Source organism: Pongo abelii, chromosome 4 (assembly GCF_028885655.2).
Source record: "Pongo abelii isolate AG06213 chromosome 4, NHGRI_mPonAbe1-v2.0_pri, whole genome shotgun sequence".
In the NCBI taxonomy this organism is placed as follows: domain Eukaryota; kingdom Metazoa; phylum Chordata; class Mammalia; order Primates; family Hominidae; genus Pongo; species Pongo abelii.
Genome location: NC_071989.2, coordinates 185,286,726 through 185,308,934, shown reverse-complemented (window position 1 = coordinate 185,308,934; position 22,209 = coordinate 185,286,726). Strand labels below are relative to the sequence as shown.

Below are 22,209 nucleotides of genomic sequence, written 5' to 3'. Positions count from 1 at the left end.
GGGCGGATGAGGTGAAACACAGAGGCAAGGCCAGGGCTGGGATAGAGGTTTGTGCTTTAATGGCAGCTGGGGTGAAAGGAAACAAAAATAGTAATTCTGAGGAGCACAGGGAACAGGCAGCCAGGACCAGCCTGGCCCAGTCCAGGCCAGCTGAGCTGAAATGCTGATTCTGTCCAGGGGGCTGCTGTGTGTGTAGAGTGGTGGCAGTCTTGGGGACTGAGGCCTCTTGGAGAGGAGGGAAGACTGTCGGCTCAGAAGTCCATGGAGCTGTGGGCCAGGTAGTCCTTGCGGCCGATGTTGCTGACCTGCTTGGTCTGCATAGCCTCGAGTTTGGGGCAGTCAGTGATCCGATGGCCCAGGCCCCCGCAGAAGGCACAGCCGCGCTCTCCTGGGGGAATGGGGACAGGGGTCAGCCAAGTCAAGGGCCAGGATCCATGCCCTGGACCTTGGGCCCCCCGTTAGGCACCCTCGGTCCACCGCTTTCATGTTTCTGACTTCCAGCACCCCTCCCTGCCACCCGCTGGCTGGGGACTCAAGAATCCCGCTCCGCAGTCACCTCCAATGTCCAGCATGGACTCGTCCCCGCAATGCAGCACCTGCAGCACGGGCGGCACCTTCTGCTTGGCTTCCAGCAGCAGCGCTTTGAGGTCCATCAGCACTGACTCATCTGGGGGAGGAGTGGGGAAGCATCAGGGCCCATCCTGGGCCCTGCGGCCAGAACCTGGGTGGCCACAGGCAGGGGACCCAGGGAACAGCTAAGGTGGCTCTGGTAACAGACTCACCACAGGCTTTGTTGATGAAGGTAGTGGCGATGCCTGTGTTTCCCGAGCGCCCGGTGCGGCCAATCCGGTGTACTGCAGAGAGAAGGACAGAGTCTCTGGCCCATCGCTGGACACTAGGGGCCTGGCTCGGCCCTTTTCTGGCCTAGCCCATGCCCTTGGGCCCCAGGCCCTTACCATAGTTCTCAATCTCCTCTGGCATGTCATAATTGATGACGTGCTGGATGGCAGGGAAGTCCAGGCCCTTGGAGGCAACGTCTGTGGCCACTAGGACATCCTTCTTGCCCTCCCGGAATGCCTCGATGGCCTTAGTCCGTTCCTCCTGGTCTGGGGAGGGTCAGGCAGACACTGTCAGAGCTACCATGGGATAGGGGAGTGGCAGGCCAACCAGGCAGGGGAAGGCGTTAGGTAAAGCGCCGCTACTGCAGCAGGGTCCAAGCCAGTGCTTGCACCACCCTGACCTTTGCCCCCATGGATGGCTACAGCCTCAACCCCCTTGAGCAGCAGGTACTCATGGATGGCGTCCACGTCTGCCTTCTTCTCTGCAAAGATGAGTACCTGCCCGGAAAGACCAACTCCAGTCAGGGGCTAACTGTCTGGGCACCCACCTCACCTCCCCTGGCACTCTGTCCCCTCCAAAGCCCTCCCTGGTCCTGGGGACTCTGGTCCCGGCCTGGCCTGGCTGCACTCACAGGCGGGGGTGTCTTCTGCAGGCACTCGAGCAGGTACACCATCTTGGCCTCCTCCTTCACATATTCTACCTCCTGCCACCACAAGGATCAGGTCAGGTGATCTTGAGATTAGGCTTACCCACCACAGCCCTGCCATAGCCCGTCATCTGGACCAGGAGGTGACCAGAAGCCTCTGGCTGCCAAGGGCTGGGTGCCCTAAAAATGGCCCTGGTTAAGCATCAGGGGCTTTGAACAAAACCCCCAGTTCCCACAAGGTGGACACCCGGCTCCAATCAGCTTCAGGGAGACTTGTAAGATCCAGCCCCCACAGGTGAGAGACCGCCCATCAGGAGCGCCTGCCCACCTGGATGACATCCAGGCTGGCAGCCCCAGCGCGCCCCACATTGATGGTGACAGGCTTTACAAGGGCACTCTTAGCAAAGTTCTGAATCTTCTTCGGCATGGTGGCACTGAAGAGCAGGGTCTGTCGCTGGCCCTGAGGAAGAGGGGGGCTGCGACCAATGGCACACGGGACTGGGCTGAGGAGCATGGGGTCTGGGGAAGCTGAGCAACTGAGACACAGCCCACAGAGTATGAGCAGTGGGTGGGGTGGCCAGGGGCATGGGGTCCCTGCAGTCTGATGTGGTGTGCAGTGAGGGGTGGTGCAGGGTTCCCTGGCCGGGCTCCACAGTCTGATGTGGTGTGCGTTGGGGGACGGGGCAGGGTGCCTTGTCCGGGCTCTGCAGTCTGATGTGGTGTGTGGTGGGGGGCCGGGTGGGGGCGGCACCTTGAAGTAGGAGAAGATGGTACGGATGTCACCCTCGAAGCCCATGTCGATCATGCGGTCAGCCTCGTCCAGGGCCAGGTAGCGACAGATGTCTAGGCTGACCATCTTCTTCTGCAGCAAATCCATGAGGCGCCCTGGGGTGGCCACCATCATGTGTACACCGCTGGGGACCAAGGAGAGACCCTGAGGTTGGGGCCACTGGCCTATCACCTACCTAGAGGCAAGCAGGCACCCTGCATCTGTTCTGCTCTCTGTCCTCCTTCCTGTTTCTTTGTCTGTCCCCTTCTCATCATTCCCACCATCTACCCTATGTATAGCACACAGCTCTCTCCCAAGGCACTGCAGCCATCTTCACCACCGCTCGGCCTGGCGCGCCTTCCCCCTTCTCCTGGGTCAGCCTCTCACCCAGAAGCGCTGTCATCAAGCTCCAGAGGCTTTACTCTGGGCTCACTTTCCTGGCCCACTGGCTTCACCTTTTCTGTGCCCACATCTCCCTAAGACTCAAAGTCCACGGAGGAAGACCTCCAGGATGGGGTCTGGCCCATCTGTGAACAGAGGGCCTGGTCCAGGGCCTCTGGTGGTCTGCAGAGGACTGCACAGCATGGAAAGGACACAGGTGCCGCTGGGATCCAGCCCTACCCCAGTGCCTCAACCTCCTTGACTGACCACTGAATTACCCTGACCTTCCTGGGCCGTCCACCTCTGTGCTTTCAGCCTGGACTACCCCTCTTCCCAATTCAAACGTCACCTTCCTGGAAAAGCCTTCTCTGAGCTCCCACCTCCCACATGGGAGGCCACTTCCCAGCAAGGTGGGCCATTCCATCTGCTGTGCTCCCACAGTACCTGGCCACATCCCTCTGTCCTCCCCCAGCTGACCTCCCCATTAGACTGGGAGCTCCTTGAGGGTTGGACTCACAGCAACCCTCTGTGAAGATCTGTGGAGTGGCTAAGGTAAAGGGTCCTTTAGCTTTTCCATGGACTCGCAGGTGGCAGAGGTGAGGGGCAGGGAGCGCCAGCACTCACTGTCGGATGGTCTCCATCTGCTCTTTCACGGACATGCCCCCAATGCAGAGGGCGCAGCGCAGGAGTGGTGAGCTGTCCTCCTGCAGCAGGCGGCAGTAGTACTCCAGGATGCCATGGGTCTGCCGGGCCAGCTCCCGCTGCAGGCAGAGGGACAAAGGCTGGCACCAGATGGCAGCCCCAGTCTCTGGCCTGCCCTCCAGGCCAGCCTATCTTACCGAGGGGCAGATGATGAGTCCATAGGGCCCTTCGCGCTTTGAGAAAGGTAACCTCTTCTCTTGTTCCAGGCAGAACATGATGACAGGCAACGTGAACACCAGTGTCTTGCCTGAACCCGTGAAGGCGATGCCTATCATGTCACGGCCAGATAGACTGTTGGGAGAGGATGACCCGAGGGCCAATTTCAACAGAAGATGAAGGACACCTAGCCATTGCTCCTCCCTGTTCCAGCCCTCCTCAAGGACCCCAGGTCCACAGTCCACACTCACATGGTGGGGATGCCCTGGATCTGAATGGGTGTTGGGTGGTGAATGCCTTTCTTCTTCAGGCCTCTCAGGATGGCTATGAAAACCAACCGACATCGTCTTCGTGACTCACAGGTACTTTCTCAGAGCCCCAAAGCCTGTAAAACTGGCACTACCCCTACAAATTGCAGATGATGAAACTAAGGCTCAGAGAGACAGAGTGGAGAAAAAAAAGAAAAAAAGAGACTTGTCCAAGGCCCACAGGCTAGGTGCAGCCAAGATTTGTACCCAGTGTCTATGCCCAATGGCACTTTCCTCCTGAAGCTTTGTAACAGCAGAGTACAATGAACACGTACAGCTGGGGCAACAAGGAACCTAAAGAAACTTCTCCTCAAATCCCTCCAGCCCCAGTGACTGGATCCAATGCAGATGTGGCTGAGCTCAGTGGGAGCTAGGACATAACCTCACAGGCATTTGATTATAAAAGTGTGGTATCTCTCTCCAGCCTCTGACTACCTGCAGGAAATTTCATTTCCTTGAAGCTCTTGATGGGTGGTGGGATACCGTCTCCCTCCACCAGGATGTGGTATTTCTTCCGCACGCGCTCATGTCGCTCTTCAGACATGTTCAGGACATAACGGGGCGGAGTCCAGCTGTGGATGGGTAACAGGGATCAAGAGAGCCCTGGGAATAGCTGGCCTGGGAGCATCCCTGCATGTACCATGCTAAGCAAGGGCAACTGCAGACTGTACAGACATACCTGGTTTTGATGGGGTCATCATACGTAATGCCCTTAGCCATCTCCTTCACTGACATCAATGCTGAGAAGAAAGACATGGTTCAGGGCTGGCTCCTGCTTCTGAGAAGCCAGATCCCTTGAGATATAACATGCCTGGGCCTGGGAGGAGGAGACTCAGTCCACCTTCTCACTATCCTGGCTACAACCATACCTCGGCCCTCGGCCACACTCTCCAGGATCTTCTCTTCTTCCTTCAGCTGCTTCTCCTTGGCAGACTCTTTGCGGGCTGAGAAAAGAAGTGGAAGATGTCAGACAGATACCAACACGGTGCGCCAGGCTCAGCTTCTTCTTTCCCGCCCAGGCAGTGCTGCCCAGCCCACCTTCAGCCTTCTCTTTAAGGTGCTGGTGCTGATCCAGGAGGCTGACGTTGGACTGAGGGCCTAGCGGGATGTCGTCCTCGTCTCCCCGGGGTTCACTACCGCTGTCCTGCTGCTCTTCCTCCGCAGCTCCCTTGCGTCTTCGCTGCAGCAGCTTCTGGAGCTGAGGTTCCACCCGGGACCCACAGATAGAATGGGCACAGAGTCCACAAGGCCAGCGCCAGGATCCTGGCTTTGGGGCGAGGGTCCTGTGCCCAAGGCGCAGAGCTGCCCTACTCCTCAGATCAGGCCGTCGGTCCCTCGTTTGTCTGGGGGCCGCGCCCCGGTGTACTGAAGCTCACTCCTCAGACTGCCCTCCTCCCCACGGAGGCCGAGGCCACACCTGCCCCCTGCGACCCGGCGGTCACGGCCCCATCCCTCCCCGGACGCGGGCCCCTCACCAGTAGCTGCCGGCGCTGCCGTAACGGCACATAGGGCACGTAGTCCTCGTCGTCCTCATCCTCCGTCTCGGAGCGGCTTCCTCCGGCAGGCACCTCGTCGGTGCGAGCCCGCTGCAAGCACACGCGAGTCAGGTACGGCCCGCTCCCCTCTTCAGGCCAGCTCCCACCCGCACGGGGTCTCGCCTTTCTCTTACCTTCCGTTCGGGTTCCGACTCCTCCATTCTTTGCTGCACGCATGCGCGCCACGGCGAAACCCCGCCTCATCCTTGCGTGAGACCCAATCCGATGTGAAGAAGCGAACGTCGGCGCCTAGGAACGACCTCGGAGTTCCGGATCGCGCAGAGGGACAAATTTGCTCCGCAGATGCCATCGCACGGCGAAGCATGGACGCTTTCGTGGGTGGTTACGCGACAGTTGCCAGGACCGAGGGCGAAACCGGCTGCAAGGAATTGTGGAACACTGGAGGACTTGGAACATACGCTAGAAGGCTCAACCCAAGCCCATTGGAAGAGGAAGACGTACGCAGCGGAGACAGCTGATCCGGAGTCGGGGCGGCCTGCCAGGTGCCCAACCTCACCCAGAGCATGGCGTCTTGGGCACGCCCCTGCCGGCGGACAGTGCGTCCTCTAGGGCCCGGAGCTCCGGGCCGAGTTTGCGTGGGCCGCCTGCGCTTCCATCCCTGCCGCGGACGCCGGGATTGCGGGATAAACCGCTCGACGCACCCTGCCTCCCTGACTGCGCCTGTGTGACACCTACGTTCACTGGTGGGGCACGCATCAGATACGGATGGCAGTTGTTTTGAACTGGGAGGCCCTGTATAAATGTAAACGGTTGTTACTGTAAATGCTCTAACAGAGCTGTCTGGGGGGCGCTTCCAGGGAAGCGTGGGAATCTGAGGCCGGGAGAGGAGAGGCGTCCTGGGCCAGGGCGCTGCAGGAATACAGGTCTGGCGATGTGCAAGTACACAGATTCACCAGGCAACAGCATTGCGGCTAGGGTGGGATGGGGGAGCCGGACCTAAGGCCAGAAAAGGAGATTGCGACCAGAGCATGCCTGCTGTGATTGTCAGAGTAAGTGGTTTCAACTTTATTAGAGACTTCTGAGGAATGACTTGGTCAGCTCTGTGCTTTCTTTCCTTCAAGAGTGTGTGCTGGGCATTGGCACTGCGCTCAAGCAGATGATAATCAAGACACATACCTGGTGTGCGAGGAGCTTATGGATTAGTTGAGACTAGAAACATAGATAACTGGTCTTGAAGTTAAAGAGAAAGATCTTAAGACAAGATACCGCTTTTGGAAGTATCATAGTTTTCATAGTACAATGGCCTCTTAGCTGTGATGTGAAGGATACACAGGAATTCATGAAAAAAGGGTAAACTGAGAGGAGGAAAATATGTGAAAGTTGGGAGACCTGAGGTTGTGGGACCTAACTGGAGAGGAAGGTCGTCCAGCATGGCTGGAACAAGTACTGGAGTCAGGGGCCTAGGCACGAAGGTCCCAAATGCCACAGAAGTCTGTTTGTGTAGGTAGATGGGCTGCTTGATCAGACCTGCAAATTTTGAATGAAGCAGAATTTTAGGTAGTGTTGCCAGTTCAAATGCATGGCAGGAGTGTAGTACAGGAGTCCATGGGAGAGGGGAACACAGCCAAGAAATATACAGAGAGAGGTTTCACAGGGAAGTGTCCACATTTCCCTTGGGGATTGGGAAAGGCCAGGGACCAGGAATTGTGAAGTCTGTGGGCACTGCTGTTCTCTTCTTTAGTAAAGAAAGCTTAGGCTGGGCACAGTGGCTCATTCCTATAATCCCAGCTCTCTGGGAGGCCAAGGCAGGAGGATCGCTTGAAGCCAGGAGTTCGAGACCAGCTTGGACAACATAGCAAGACCTCATCTCTATAAAAAAATAAAGAAGCTGGTGCTTACTGCCAGTCCCATGGTGGGTCTCAACCTGGGAGAGATGGAGGAGGACATGGTTTCTGGTCCTGCTCACAACACCCAAATACATGGCTCTTAGTGACCCTGTTAGCTCCCCACGTAACCTCGAGTTGGTTTTAGGAGCGAAAACTAAATTTGGGGCATGGAGTTTGGACACAAGTGTGTGAGGGGCATTTTGGGCAAACTCATTGTATTAAAATCCAAATTTACAAACCAGATCCATTTCGGGGGATGAGGTAGTTTGCCTGACTTTACAGAAGAGTTCATTATCCTCTTAACTCTCAAGCCCTCAGCTATATGTCCCACCCCCACTGGAAAATCAGATCTAATTTATAAAAAACTCAATTTACCCCCAACTTCCCCTGACTGTGTGCAGTGTGAGGGGCCTCGATGGCCCAGGCTACAGATCCATGAAGGCCTCAGGGTCTTTCCTAGACCTCTTCTCACATCCAGATGCACAGAGACCAACTTCAACCCCTCCAACTCACCCATCTTGCAAAGAGGGAAACAAGAAGGAGTGGGGAAGGGGCTGCCCCAGGCTCACATACCAGAGACCTCCCAACAGGAGAAAAGGGCACAGATGCCAGAGTCATACCAGTCTGCACTCAACCCTAATTGGCCAGACTGAGTTGAGCTGAGTCACTTTCCTATTGGCTTTAGTTTCCTCACCTGTAAAATGGGACAACAGCACCAAACTGCTAATGCATGGCGCATGCTAGGGTTAGTGACTAAGGGAGAGCCCATGCTTCTGAGCACACCCTCAACTCCCTCCCCGCCCAGACCCACAAATCACCAACATGCCAACTCTGTGTCCAAATGTTGCTTTATCTTTCGGCACGAAAGATCTTCACAGTATCAAAAGTAAAGAATTGGAAAAAAATAAAAACAAAAACAAAAAAACCAAACACAAAGAGAGCAGTGTTGGGCCAGCAGTACCATCAGCCCTGGCCCTTAGGCCAGCCCAGTCCACGGGCTCTGAGTGTGGAGGCTGCGTAGCACCAGGAAGCGGCTCTGCTGAGGTCAAGGGGCCCCAGCACAGTGTGGCATCCGTTCAGCTTTTGGTTGGTCCAGGATGGTGGGGAGCAGAGAGGGTCTTGGACGGGTGGGTGGGGCACACGGAGGGAAAAATTGTAGGCCTTCAGCTGGCAGTCGGGGCCTCAGGACGCCCTGAAGAAGCTCAGCCTGGGCAGGGCCTGAGAAAGAAAAAAAGAGCAGAATCACAGTAAGCAATGGGCCATGCTCCAGCCTCCCCATGCCATTTGGGTACCCATGGATCTCTGGTAGCAGAAACAGCTGGCTGCTATTTTTGTTCCCCGGGCTGAAAATGTTGAAGATTCCCTGGATCACCTGTAGCAGAGGATGCAGGTTAACGGGTTGGGAGACAGAGCCCCAGTCCCGGGATCCTGACAAGGTATGGGACAATCCTTGAGTAGATCCAGACTTTGGCACTTGCTGTCCATCAGCAGGGGCCGGGAGGCCAGCTGTGCAGCTGTGCTCCTGCCTCTGACTGTAGGTGCACAGCCCAGGGGAGGGTGAAGAGGGTCAAAGGAGAGTGCTTACTAGGGGGTGGGGAGAGGGGCATCTCCTATCTTGGAAAAGAGGCCAGACCAGGTGAAAAAGGGTCAAGAGGAGGCAGTGGAAGGAGACAGTTGCATTTGATTTCTTGGATGACAGAACTGGGCTTGTGGGAGGAAATGCGATCTCTTTTCTCTCAGTAGGGATAACAGATGAAGTGCCTGGGGTTCCTGCTACTCCTGGTTCCCATGGAGGTGGAGAAGAGCGGCAGGAGGGCACCTTGGATCTGGAAGATGCTTCTGGGGCTTGTAGGCATCTCAATTTGACAAAGGGGGCTGACTGAGCCCAACCCCTTCAGAGCAGAGGAGGACTAAAATGAGTGTAAAGAAGACAGTCCGGACTCTGGCGCAGCACAAGGGTCACAGGGAGCCCCAGCTCTGAAGGCTGTCCTGGCTGCAGGCTCTCTGAGCTGCCCCTGGGGAGCTGAGGGTCCAGGAAGTTTGCTGCTTAGGCCCAGAGAGGAGCTGGCCTGGCACTGGAAAGAGGAGAAAGACAGCTGGGGCCATCATGGGGGAAGTGAGTTGTTTGTGAGTTCAGTCTGCCTGCCCCAGCCTTCCATAGTCTCCAGGACAGCTGTGTGCTTGCCAGCCAGAAAAGGCCTGACCCCAGGGACGCAGCTGAGGGTTGAGATATGAAACTGCAGAGCCACTCAGCCCCCAGCCCAAGGTCTGCCTGCTAGCTGCCCTTCTCTTCATCAATAGGGTTCCAGGCACAGTGCCTTCTCCAGTTGTCTGTTCCCAGTCCAGATCATCATCTGGTACATCATTGTTTCAGACAAAAGGACCTGTGTGGGTGGATGGGAGGGGTGCCAAAGCCATCTGGCACCCAGGTCTCTTCCTCTAGGAAGCAGTGTGGCTACCAATATCCTCATTGTCCTGCTTTGGGTAGCCCCCATCAACTCCTCCATGCCTAAATGACCCACAAGGCGTCGGCCCAGCCCATCTGCACCCCCACGATGTTCACTCAGGGCTGGCCCCTTCTTACACTGCTTCAGCTGGGAAGCACCTTGGTAGCCTACACTGAGGAGCCCAGGGCAGGAAGTGGGACTTGACACAAGGACTGATAACATCAAGGGTGAGGGCAGCCCCATGGGTCTGATGGCTACCTGGGCACTTTTGAAATCAGCTGGTTAAGACCCTGATGGTTATGCCTTAGGAGATGCCAGTCCAGGAAGGAGACCTTCAGGAGCATGGGCAGGAGGGCCCAGGGAGGAGTAATAGAAGAACAGAGGCCTACAGGTGAGTGGCTGTAGGAGGAGATGGGGCCTAGACCTTTGGAGGCTGTAGCCAGCTGTGCCATTGCTGTGGGATGCAGACAGAAGCCAGGGCTCCCACGCCCAAAGTCCAACTCCCTGTGCCCCAGAGCACAGAATGGTCTGGTGGGCGTATAGAGAGGGTGGCCAAGCACAGGGAGAGGCAGTGGATGTAACTCTTGGGGTCTCTGTACCTCACTGAGCTGTGCTAGGAGTGGTTTTCTTGAGGCTGAAGTTGGTCCAGTTCACAGCAACTTTCTGACGAGTCTGCTTTGCAGAATCCAAACAGAACCTGTTGGGTTTGGGGGACAAATGAGAAGCACAATCAGAGGTTCCTTCTTTTGCTCACTGGACTCCTAAGGTACCATGTCCCCATCACTAAGAAACCAGGTTCTCTACAAAACCTCTTTGGCTCTCAGGTGTTAGGGTTCAGCAGGCATAGGAGCTTTGCTGGCTTGGGGGCTTCTGGACCGGGCCCAGGGAACTACGTATGAAGACAGTGAAACTGCCTTGGGATTCCAGTTCCTTCTCATCTGGTGTTTGACTCTCTAGCTCTGCTGGGTTGGCTTCCGTCATTCCCTTAAGTACAGTCGTCCCTCTGAATCTGCTGGGGATTAGTTACCCAGATACCAAACTCTGCAGATGCACAAATCCCTTATACAAAAATGGTGTATTATTTGCATAAAACCTGCACTGCTCTTCCCATATACTTTTTTTTTTTTTAATTACTATTATTTTTTTAAATAAGAGATGGGGTCTCACTATATTGCTCAGGCTGGTCTTGAACTCCTGAGCTCAAGTGATGCTCCCACCTTGGCCTTCCAAAGTGCTGGGATTACAGGTGGGAGACACTGTGCTTGGCCTTCCCATATACTTTAAATCATCTCTAGATTACTTAAAATACCTAATACAATGTAAATGCTATGTAGTTATTATATTTTTATTTATTTGAGACAGAGTCTTACTCTGTTACCCAGGCTGAAGTGCAATGGCACGATCTTGGCTCACTACAACTTCTGACTCCCAGGTTCAAGCGATTCTCTTGCCTTAGCTTCCCAAGTAGCTGGGATTACAGGCGCCCGCCACCACACCCAGCTAATTTTTGTATTTTTATTAGAGACAGGGTTTCACCATGTTGGCCAGGCTGGTCTAGAACTCCTGACCTCAAGTACTTCAAGTGATCCGCCCGCCTTGGCCTCCCAAAGTGCTGAAATTACAGGCATGAGCCACTGCCTGTAAAAATACGTATTTTTTTGAGACGGAGTCTCGTTCTGTGGCCCAATCTCAGCTCACTGCAGCCTCTGCCTCCCAGGTTCCAGCGATTCTCCTGCCTCAGCCTCCCGAGTAGCTGGGATTACAGGCACGTGCCACCATACCTGCCTAATTTTTGTATTTTTAGTAGAGACAGGGTTTCACCAAGTTGGCCAGGCTGGTCTTGAACTCCTGACCTCAGGTGATCCACCTGCCTCGGCCTCCCAAAATGCTAGGATGAGAAGCATGAGCCACCGCACCTGGCCAAAAATACTAATTTTTAAAAAATATGCATTATTTAGTAATGTATTGCTATTTTTTTTCTGAATATTTTCAATTGCAGATATGGAGGGTGACTGTATGCCGTGTTTCTTTCACCCTAATCTTTTGTACTCACTGGCCCCCTTGGCATGAATACCTTTTCATCTTATCTGGCCAACTCATTCTTACTCTTCAGGTTTCAACTTGGTTACCACCTTTCCTGGGAAGGCCTCCTGGCCAGCCCCCACCCCTTCTATCCTCCCCAACTCTATGCCATTTATCAGTAGGCTGCATGTTCATGGCCAGACTCCTGGTCTAGATTGCTTCATTGACCTCAGCCCAGGCAAAGCAGAGAATGTACAAGTGAAGACACAAAGTGAATAAAGCTGGAAAAAGCCCTGGTTCTTGGGGCCTGACATGCCTCCTCCTATCTCTTGCACCTTCCCAGATGTGCCATCCTGCCCAGTGGCTCTGTGGGTTTTCGGCAGGCAGGCTGGTGGGAGAGGGCCTGAGGGGACGGTGAGCCTCCCCAAGGGGTCAGGGCCAAGGGAGCAGGCCTTTCTGAGGCCTGAGGCACAACACAGGGCTTGAGTGTGGGCAGGACCTGGAGTCCTCCACAAGTGGGAGAGCAGGCAGCCCACACCTACCTCTTAAAGTACTCCACCTCTCGGTCAGTCTCATCCATCTCCACCCCGTCCATGTCCTTGGGCAGGAACACATCGTCTAGGAAGACACAGCCAGGAGGGCTCAGTGCCCATGGCCAGGCCTCTGGGGTTATGCTCTGGGGGCAGCGCTGCCTACACACAAAGGCTGCCCCTCCACCCCGTGGCCTGGCTGGGGTAGGGGGTCAGCCGCTCGGTTCCTGGTGCACTCACCCAAGGAGGAGGTTGGCTTCTCCTGCTTGTTGCGGCTCCGGCGGCTGCGGCCCTTGCCCTGGGGCAAGCTCTGTGGCCTTGCTGGGCCTGGGGGCTGCACAGACTCCTGCTCCTGAGGCCGTGCCTTGGCCTCGCCTGGCCAGTTTCGCCAGGAGCTGCCCTTCTCCTTCTCAGTTTTGGGACTGCCAGCCCAACCTGGTCCTGGCCGGCTCCCCCGGCTCCCCTCTCCAGCCTCAGCACAGCTGCCTACTTTGGGAGGCTCTAGGACCTTGCCTGGCTGCTTGGGGCCAGCGACCTGGCCCTTGGCACTGGGAACCTCTAGGCTGGCTGGGGGCCGGGGGGCTGGGCTTGCCTCGCTCTTCTTGGCCTGACTGCCCTGCCTCTTGCCCTTCCGTGGCTTCCCACCTGAGGACACAGGCTCAGGCAGCTCCTGCTTGCAACTGGGAACTTCCTTTGAGCTTGGCTCCTCGGAGCTGGAGTAGCCCGGCTTGGGTGTCTTGACCCAGATCACCCGGGACAGGTTGGGCACGGTGTTGAGTCTCCTCACGAGCCCGTTCTTGGGGACGATACCGGGAGGGGGCCCCCTCACCTCTGTCCATGGTGGGTGAGGGCCTCTCATTTCTGCCCATGGTGGGGCTGGCTCGCCTGGAGCTTGTAACGTGTGGTTCTGAGGGGAGCCCAAAGTCAAAGGGGACAGGTCAAGGCTGATGTCAGGCTGCTGCTCTGAGGAGCCACTGAGGTTTGAGGGGGGTAGACTCTGAGGCTCAGGCTCAGCAGCCCCCTCCTTAGAGAAGCCATTGCTGTCCATGCTGAGCTCACACACACTGAAGCTGGCACGGATGGAGTCTTTGACAGTGTTTTTGATCTCCTGCAGACGGCTGCTCAGGAAGCTGTTGACCCGATCCAGTTCCCGATCGGGCCACTCCAAGAGCCTCTCCCTGGCAGGCCTTGGCTCCCGGCTTCCAGAAACACGGTTCACCTGCTTTAGAGCTTCTGCTGCCAACTGGGCCTTCTCCTTTTCCTGCCAAGGCAAGAGGCAGTTTTAGAAGGAGGCTGTCAACTGCCAGGCACAATGTGATACCTGACCCATCAGCCTGGGGCCCAGCTTTGCCACTAACTTGCTGGAAGCAAAGCCTTAAACTCCTAGCCTGCTTACCCACCCTGCAGGAGTGAGGGCAAACTGCAGCCAGACAGGTACGTGTCCTGGGGGCAGGGGTAGTCACACCCACAGAGGGTAGGGTTTTTACAGCTTGTTCACCCAGAGCCCCAGTTTCAGTGGACTAATCTGCAAAATGGGGACAATAATTCTGGAGTAAAGCCAAAGTGGGGATGCATGTGAAGACCACTACTAGAGAGGCATTTTCTCCACCCCTGCGGGTGGTGGGGAAAAAGCCATGCCATCACGGGGTCTTACAGGAGGCAGGTGTGGGGGTAGATGAGATTACTCTGGTTGGGAGGGCATGTGCCTTCCTGATGCTATGTCTGGGTATTACCAAAGAGGGTGGTGTTCCCGTAGAAAGGCCACTTGCTGCACACTTGGTCTCAAGTAATCAAGGCCACACCTAGAGTGTGCCCAATGGCATACCATGGACAACCACACTGGCCTACACAGCAAGATGTGAGAGCTGCTCCTTTGCCCAGGTGAGGCCTGGAAGGCTCAGAGAGGCCAGGCCCTGCCAGTTGGCTTTGATAGATCTGGATCTAGGGAATGAAAATTAAAGTCTGTGGGATCTGAGTCACCCCAACCTCTCCATCCCACCTCAAGGCCAACGATGCCTTTAGAGGGAGACAGGAGGCAGACAACAAAACCCTCGGGAAGGAGGTTGCTGTGGTGTGCCTGGCGCCATTGACTCCCACTGCCTCCTGTACTTCCAGCTGATTTGGAAATGGAGGAAGAGAAACATGAAAGGGCAGCTGGTGAGAGAAACCAGGGCTTGCTACAACCTCAGAGTCAATGTAAAGAGGGTGACCCTGTGTCCCAGCAGGCACTTATCTTTTGTGAACCCTGGCTCCACAATGGACTACAGTCAATTGTTCTGTGGGACCTTGGACAAATCACTTATTCTCTCTTTTTTTTTTTTTAAATTACTTATTCTCTCTGAACCTTACTTTCCCTATTTGTAAATTAGGAAGAAGAGGTATCTCTACATTCCAGGGTCAGTATGAGGACAGCTGAGAGTCTGTGTGGGGTGCTTTCCCATGTGCGAAGGTGGGGCTGGGCTTCATGGCCCTCAGGGAGCAGCTTGGTCTGCAGCAGCATTTCTAGCTGTGAGTAGGGCTCAGAGGCCCTGGGGTTGGACCAACGAGGACCACGGGCCCTTCACCTCGCTCCCCCAGCACCACATAGATTTCACAGAAAAGTTTGGCTGCTTAAAAAACAAAAAACAAACAAACAAAAAAAGTTTGACAACTACTGGTGTGGAGGGAATGATATGGAACCATATACACTCTGGAAGCCAGAGGAGAAAGCACAGAAACACACACTTTCTGCTCTGTACCGTGAGCACTTCCCATAGATGTCTCCTTTAATCCTCGCCACTGTCTTTGCTGCATCATGACCCTCTGCTTACAGGTGAGAAACCTCGACTTTGGAAAGAACAGGAGGAGGTGGTGGCTAGGAAGTGGCAGAGCCAGGACAATACACCCAGGCCTGATCTTCAGAAGTTCCTATGTTTCTCAATTCCATCTGATGACCATTTACCGACCATCAAGGCTGTGAGGCAGCAGGCCAGGCCCTGTGAGCTTAGCGTACGTGAGACATTCTCTGCCTCACTGACTTTAGTCTGCTGAGGGAGACAACAGCAAACAGCCTGTTGAATTCAGAGTGACAGTGACAAGTGCTGCATGGAAGAAAGCACAGGGTGATCTGGGAATCTAGAGGAGATGCTCCCAACACAGACTGGGTCACCAGGGAGTGCTTCCTGGAGGCGGCAGGATCTGCACTGAGCACAGAATGGGGAGTGGGATCATCCTGGAGGCAGTGAGACAAGCATTTTCTAGAGAGAAGGAATAGCAAGCGGAAAGGCTGGAAATGGGAAAGCTCAGTATCTTCTGGGAATGCAAATCATTCAGAGGTACAGCTGTAGCCCAGATTTTTTGGGGGATGTGGGGGTTGGGTGGGGCAGGTGGGCAGAAAGGTCAGAAAGGAGAGGCTGAGAGAGAAAGCTGGCAAGCTGGCAGGGGCTGATCGTGAAGGGCCCTGCAGGCCCTACAGTGTTTGTGCCTGAGGGCAATGTCCAGCCACTGATGGCTTTTAAGGTAGTGGCAATAGGGTGGAGAGCAGTGGACTGGTCTGAGCTATCAGCGACGTGGCATGGATAGGGCTTTTGGCGCTGGGTAGGGAGACAGAATGAGAAAAGTCAGAGAAACATTGACGGCCACTATGGCTGCCACAGCAGCCCCACTCCCTGAGCACTCACACCTGCCAGGCACTCTGCCCAACCTTTCCATGCATCGCTCCATTTCATCCCCGCAACAATCTATGACTTAGGTTCTGTTATTCTCATTTTATGGATGAAGAAACTGAGGCTTAGAGGTTAAGTGATTTGCCCAATGTCATACAGCAAGTGTGGCAGAGCCAAGTGTCAAACTGAGATCCAGTTCCAGGCACGCTGCTCTGGGTCACTATGATGCACTCCCCAGGCTGGCGCCCAGGGCTCCGGCTCAGGCAACAGGGTGGGAGGCGGTGCCATTGACTAGACAGACAACAGAGAAGGGGTAGCAGGCCTGTTTGGAGAAAGACAACAAGCTGAACTTTGGATGTGCAGAGTCCGAGATACCTGTGGGACATCCACAAGGAGGTGTCCAGTAGCAGTTGGAGATGTGGATGTACAGGGCGGGGAGGAAACACTATTGGGCTGTCTCTAGATGGCACCTCTTTCCCAGGGAGGTGTCCCCATGAAGGAGGGCCAAGTGGAGGACGAGGAGCTCACAAAGGAGACAGAAAGGACGTCAGAGAGGCAGGCAAGACATCTGGAGAACATGGCACTCCCCCTGCCCTTTCCTGCCTGGCTGAGGACAGGGGAGCCAAAGACAATGCGTGAAAAGGAGAACAAACACAAACGCCAGATATTCTCTAGTGGACTAACACGATGGGAACAGCAGAGGAGGATGGATTTGGCAACAAAAAAGTCACCGGTGCCTCTGGAGAGGGTGTGGGTAGAAAACCGCCTGCAGTGAGCTAATGGGTGGAAGTGAAGACAGTGAATGCAGATATCATTTTTCAAGAAATGTGGCTGTGATGAGAGGAAAGAGGCTGGGGAGGGGTTGAGAGAGGGGTAACAGGCTCAAGGAGCAGTTTGCTTCCAAAAAAGAGTGGTGGGTACAATGAAATGTGGATGGGAACAGCACAGAGGAGAGGCTAAGCTAGACCAGGAGCCTGCTGCTGGGCTGAGGGGGTCAAGAAAGTACCGCACAGGCCTAAGGCGGGAAAAGGGTGACTCATGACAAGGAAGAAAGTATGTTTGCAGGTGGGAATGGCAAAACAGTGGGAGAATCCCTGTACAATGGCTTTTTTCCTCATTGAAATAGAAAGTGAGGTTATTTGCCAAAAAATAAGGTGTGGGCTCGGAAGGCCTAGCGGTTTGAGAAGACTGGAGGCCTGACAGAAGGACTGTGGGGAATGGACGTGCTAAGGTACAGGAAGCCCAGGGAACCATGAGAGGCCCGCCTGGCAACACGGGAAGTCAGCAATTGGGAGCCCACACGGCTGGCTGCCACAGATTCACTCGTGGTTTTCTTGAGCTGTAGAAAGGGAGAGCCAGGCTGGGGTGGAACCCAGGGCTGCGGTGTTTCTGAGTGGGTCTGAAGGAAAGACAGCGGGACAAGGAATTGAGTACTGGTGAGTGAGTGAGTGATGGGTCAATTTGCCTGCCCTCCTACCAATACTTAGCAATGCTTACTCCATTCAAGTGAGTGAGAAACGGATTGACCTGGGAAGAAGAGAACAGGGCAGGAGAGTCTTCAGTGGATGTGGAGGAGTGGCTAGGAAGTCACAGATGACAAAGCCAGGGGTGCAGTTTTTAAGAAGCAGGGTGAGTGTCTCTCTGCTCCCTTCTCCCACTGCCAGCCCATGACTCTCTCACCTTCATGTAGACAGAAGACACAAAGACAAGGTGAGAGAGTCTCTCTCACCTTCGTGTAGACAGAAGACACAAAGACAAGGTGAGAGAGTCACGGGCTGGCAGTGGGAGAAGGGAGCAGAGAGACACAGCTCTTTCCATCTCCTGAGGCGGGAGAGAAGGAGCAGCTGGGCTTTGGTGGAGAGCCAGACTGTGAAGTCCAGGAGGTGGAGGGAGACAAGGGAGGAGGCTGCTGTCTACAGAGATAATGACCATAATCACTTAATGCATGACGCTGCCATTGCGTGTCTGTCCCTGCCTGCAGCCCCACGACTAAGTCTGGAAAGGCAGGGCTGCCTGGTTCTGCCTGGGCCTGCCAGACAGGAGCTGTGCAGTGTGGGATGAGTGAGCAGAGCCTCCAGATATGTGAGGTGGGTTGGGAGTACAATGGAAGTTACCCAAGGATGGCTATGAAGGAGGAAACAGCTGAACTGAACTTGGAAGGAAAGTTTGTCAGAAGAAAAAGTGAGAGAAGATAGCATTATCAGTAAAGGGGAAGAGACATCTGGGCACACATATTTAGGAAAAGCACACCAGACTTGGGAACTGCCGGATGTGCTCTCTGGGGACCTAACTGGGAACCACTGTCCTAAGAAGCCAGGAAAGGCCAGAGACTACTGCAGCCCACTGAGCCTTTCTGGCCAGGTGACTGCATGGGAGAAAGACAGTGCTGACCACTTTCAGAAGGCAGCGGTGGGACCCCTTGGCTCACTACTTCAGGCGGCGGGAGAAGGATCCTGGTTGTCCTTGGGGCTGAAAAAAGATAGTGAATCACTTCTGCTTTCCAAAGCACTAGGGCTGTTTGACCACCCAGGAACTAAAACTAGCTGGTTGTTACACCAAAATCTCTTCGGATGCTGGGCTCCTAAACGTGTCACTGTGCAGATGCAGTTGGGAGTAGGCAGGTGAAGAGGTAATGAAGCCACAAGGGACAAGCCATCAAGCTCCAGGGCTCATCTGGCAGGAGGGCTGCCCAGGAATAGATCACCAGGTTCTGTCCTCAGTCCTGAGGCCTGGTTCATTCCCCTGGCTTCAATTACATCTCTGTGCTGGTAAATGCTAGCCCTGCACTTCTCCATTTAGATGTCTCACGGGAACCTTCGAGTCAACATGCCTCAACTGAATTCACTGTCTTCTGCAAATCCCATCCTGGCTCAGTGAAAGGCACCACCATCTTGCTGGTCACCAAGCAAACACCTGGGAGACATCCCTTGCCTCCATCTCCCTCTCCTGCCATCAGATCAAAGGCCCATCACTTCGGCTTCCTCTGAAAATCCCTCTCTTCTTCTCTGGCCCCACCATCAATCATCTCTCCCTTGGCCTGCATTTCCTGCCTGAGGCATCGAACTCAAGGTCTTCCTGCCTGGAACCCTTTAAGCTACCTTCCATTTGGCCACGGCATAATCTTAGGATGCAGGTGTGACCAAGTGCATTCTTTGATTAAAACCGTCAGTGACTTCTCTCACCGGTAGGATAAAGCCAAAGCTCTTCCGCAAGTCCTCAGAGGCCCTCCCTCAACAACACTGTCCATCCCGCCTCTCTTCTGCTCAGTTTTGGCTGTCAAGCTGCTGTGGAATGTGCCATGCCTGCTGCCAGGAGGGCCCTCCTGAGGAGTCTGTACTCACAGTCAGCCTCTTGTAAAGCCATTTCCAGGCAGGATGGGGGACTTCCCTCATCCCAGTACTTGTCACATGCTAATATGCTTGTCCAGTTTTGTGTCAGTCTCCCCACTGGACAGCTTCTCCTGGGTGAGAAATTAACTGTGTCACACTTTGGCTGCCAGTATTTGTAGAAGTGTTTGCTGAATGAATAAATGACTGACTGAAGCAAGTCCTCAGCTTGGAGGAATCCAGCAAGCAACTTCTCAGGCCACGACACGTTTTTTCCTCCAGTTATTTGCCCCCAGGATCCCTGACCCTGATGCCTCCCAAACTCATTCAGACCTTCCCAGAACAGTGAGCCAAGCTGAGGCCTTTGGCAGCCAGCATCATTCATGCCCCAGAAGTCCTGGGGGTTGGGGCGAGGGTCCTCAGGGAGGAGAGACGGCAGAGCTGGGCTCTCCCTACACCCACCTTCTTTTTCAGCTTGTGCCGGGCCCGCTTGGCGGCCCTGGCGCTGTTGGGGACTTTGGGCTCCGTGCTGTTGATGAATTCCAGCAGCTCATCCACATCTCGGTGGTCCACGGCGGGCTCCCCAGGGATCCCGCCCAGGGTGCCCCCCTTCATGGGCAGCTCCTCTTTCCGCCTGGTCAGCCTCGAGCGGAGCTTCTCCCGGATCTCGGTATAGTTCCGACTCGTCGGGGCAGCGGGTGGCTGGGTGGGGGGGGGGGAGGTGCTGACATTACACCCTGAGCCTGGGAAGCCCATAGTACTCCCACCCACTGGCACCAAGTATGTGATGAGAAGCAAGACAACTGTTCTACCATTAGCCACCAAGGCCACATGGCTTCACCCTCTCAGCCAGGCTGAATCCAGGCGGCAGTGGGTGAAGGGACTAGGAGGGAACAGGGCAGAGCTGGGCAAACACTGACTGGGGAGCCAGGAAAGCAAGTTGGAGCCTGGGCTTCGTCACCAGGAAGCTGTATGACCTTGGGCGAGTCACCAAGTTTTTGTGAGCCTCAATTTTGTCATCTCTAAAATGAGGATAACCCCTAGCTCAAAGGTGACTAGCAATTTAATTACTTTCATTTCTTCTATCCTCAGCTGCTCTACCCTAACCAGCGGCCCTCTCCTCTTCACCTTATGAGACTTCTGCACTGCTTTCTCCCCCTGGCCAGAGCCAGCATGCCCTCTGATCTGAGCCTCCTTCCTGGCGCCGTCTGTGCTCACGGCCTGTCCCTCGGCTGGCTGTCACACTTGGGGGACTGAGAGCCTTTTTGCTTCCACTCTGCCTTCATCACTCCCAAGCGTTCACTTCTCTGGGATTACACACGTATACATACTCATCAGAATCATAGCTTTCTCTCTGCCATTTCCTTTCCTTTTGCCTAAGGAAAAAAAGTCAATCTTAAGAGAAACCACGAGAAGAGCAAAGGTAGCAAAATCTTTAAAAACCCCTACCTCACAAATGTGCTGTGAGGAGCAAGCGAGCGGACGCAGGTGCAAGGACTCATGGCCCCAGCGCAGTAATTACCACCGTGAGCAACGGGGTCTCTGGGGAGAGCAGGGTGCTCCTTTTGCTCACCTTGGCTGGCCCCCAGCCCTCTCTGGCCTGGGCAGGCTCACTCACCGCATTGTGGCCGAAGAACTCACAGTAGCAGCAGTCACAGAACTTCCCATCTCTCTGGTGGGTGGAGGACGAGGTGCAGGAGCTTCGCTCAGAGCTGCTATCCTCTTCCTCACCCAACCCCTCATCTGCCTCGCAGGGCTGGGGCAGCTGGCAAGCCAGGCCACTGTGTGCAAACTTGTGCCCCTTGCACCCGGGATCCCTGATGATGGGGAGGAAGGCCCAGAGGTGAGGGAGGGTGATGCAGAAGCCCAGGAAGCATCCCAACCACCACCTGCCATCCTGACCGCCCTTCACTTGCCCCACTCCACAGAGGTCCCAGGCGGTCCAACTACATTGCACCTCTCACCTGAACAGGGCGAACACCTGCACTGTCCCTCAAGGCCCATCCCAAACACAAATGTGGCTCTTCTGGAAAGGTTTCCCCATGCCTCCCCTGCCTGCATCCACCATGCACCCCTTCTCAGGTTACTGTGCACACCTCACTCCATCCTCTGCTTATTGTGCATCACTGTCATGGTCTGTTTGCGCATTTGTCTCTTAAACTGGACTGCACGCCTCAAGGGCAGGGGCCGTGTTGCTTCAGTTTTTGGGTCCCAGTGTGTAGTTTAACAACCCTGCACACAGCAGGTGCTCAATAAATAGGCCTGAACCCGTTAGTGGGCTGACGGCTCCTCTGGAACACTCAGGGCTATCCATGAGGCCAGTCTCCTTTCACTCTCTAAGGTGCTTCTGAGCAGACTCTGGTGCTCTGGAGCAGATGGGTGGAGCTGCCTTAACCACAGGGCACGGAGTTGAGAAAAAGCAAGTGACTTCTGGGACACCAACCATAAGAGCCACTGTTTGTGCCAGGTTCTAGAGTCGGCATTTTTTTTTTTTTTTTTTTTGAGACGGAGTCTCGCTCTGTCGCCCAGGCTGGAGTGCAGTGGCGTGATCTCGGCTCGCTGCAAGCTCCGCCTCCCAGGTTCATGCCATTCTCCTGCCTCAGCCTCCCGAGTAGCTGGGACTATAGGCGCCCGCGACCACGCCCGGCTAATTTTTTTGTATTTGTAGTAGAGACGGGGTTTCACGGTGTTAGCCAGGATGGTCTCCATCTCCTGACCTAGTGATCCGCCTGCCTCAGCCTCCCACAGTGCTGGGATTACAGGCGTGAGCCACCGTGCCCGGCCTCGGCACATTATTTCTAACCATCCCCCAAGTCCTCCAAAATAAGTGTCATTATCCCCACTTTGCAGTGGTAGAGAGTGAAGCTGAGTACTTGACTGCTTTGCCCAACAGGTGGCCGGGACTCAAGGATGCAAACAGACCATGACAATGATGCACGATAAACAGGAGGATAAAGTGAGGTGTGCACAGTGCCCTGAGAAGGGGTACATGGTGGGTGCAGGCAGGGGAGATGTGTGGAACTCAAGCCCACGTTTCTCTCTATGCAAAGCTCATA

General features: G+C 55.0%; 2 protein-coding genes and 1 long non-coding RNA gene across 10 annotated transcripts in view; 1 reads left to right on the top strand and 2 right to left on the bottom strand.

Annotated features, from left to right (window-relative positions):
• Positions 1-37: 37 nt before the first annotated feature.
• On the bottom strand, positions 38-5,706 carry DDX41 (DEAD-box helicase 41). Its single transcript, XM_024247010.3, has 17 exons — positions 5,472-5,706; positions 5,278-5,388; positions 4,841-5,000; positions 4,672-4,746; positions 4,482-4,542; positions 4,238-4,374; positions 3,746-3,818; positions 3,476-3,629; positions 3,261-3,397; positions 2,238-2,400; positions 1,815-1,946; positions 1,472-1,543; positions 1,241-1,337; positions 957-1,106; positions 783-854; positions 557-667; positions 38-388 (listed from the first exon to the last, which is right to left on the bottom strand). Exons 1-17 carry the CDS (start codon positions 5,496-5,498, stop codon positions 252-254), a joined length of 1,869 nt encoding a protein of 622 aa, XP_024102778.1. The 5' UTR covers positions 5,499-5,706; the 3' UTR covers positions 38-251.
• Positions 5,707-8,016: 2,310 nt separating this feature from the next.
• FAM193B (family with sequence similarity 193 member B) overlaps positions 8,017-22,209 on the bottom strand; it is a 35,269-nt gene continuing 21,076 nt past the window's right edge. For 7 of the 8 annotated variants that reach the window (XM_024246998.3, XM_024246999.3, XM_054556282.2 and 4 more), the window contains 6 exons: positions 20,772-20,970; positions 19,616-19,855; positions 12,424-13,444; positions 12,196-12,271; positions 10,231-10,328; positions 8,017-8,402 (listed from right to left, as the gene is read on the bottom strand). In XM_024246998.3, the coding sequence (XP_024102766.2) occupies positions 10,232-10,328; positions 12,196-12,271; positions 12,424-13,444; positions 19,616-19,855; positions 20,772-20,970 (1,633 nt within the window). In that variant the 3' untranslated portion in view covers positions 8,017-8,402; position 10,231. The remainder of the gene's footprint in view (positions 8,403-10,230; positions 10,329-12,195; positions 12,272-12,423; positions 13,445-19,615; positions 19,856-20,771; positions 20,971-22,209) is intronic. The other variant, XM_024247000.3, reaches the window with a different exon arrangement.
• LOC129059641 (uncharacterized) lies at positions 8,400-17,545 on the top strand. Its single transcript, XR_008525671.2, has 3 exons — positions 8,400-10,022; positions 13,298-13,617; positions 14,996-17,545. It is a non-coding gene; the product is annotated as an uncharacterized LOC129059641 (long non-coding RNA).

Coding starts and splice junctions, on each gene's coding strand:
- DDX41 (XM_024247010.3), bottom strand. CDS start 5,498: ATGGAGGAGTCGGAACCCGAACGGAAG. Junction 5,389..5,471: donor AGTCGGAACCCGAACGGAAG/GTAAGAGAAAGG, acceptor GTGTGCTTGCAG/CGGGCTCGCACCGACGAGGT. Junction 855..956: donor AGAGGAGATTGAGAACTATG/GTAAGGGCCTGG, acceptor TTCTCTCTGCAG/TACACCGGATTGGCCGCACC.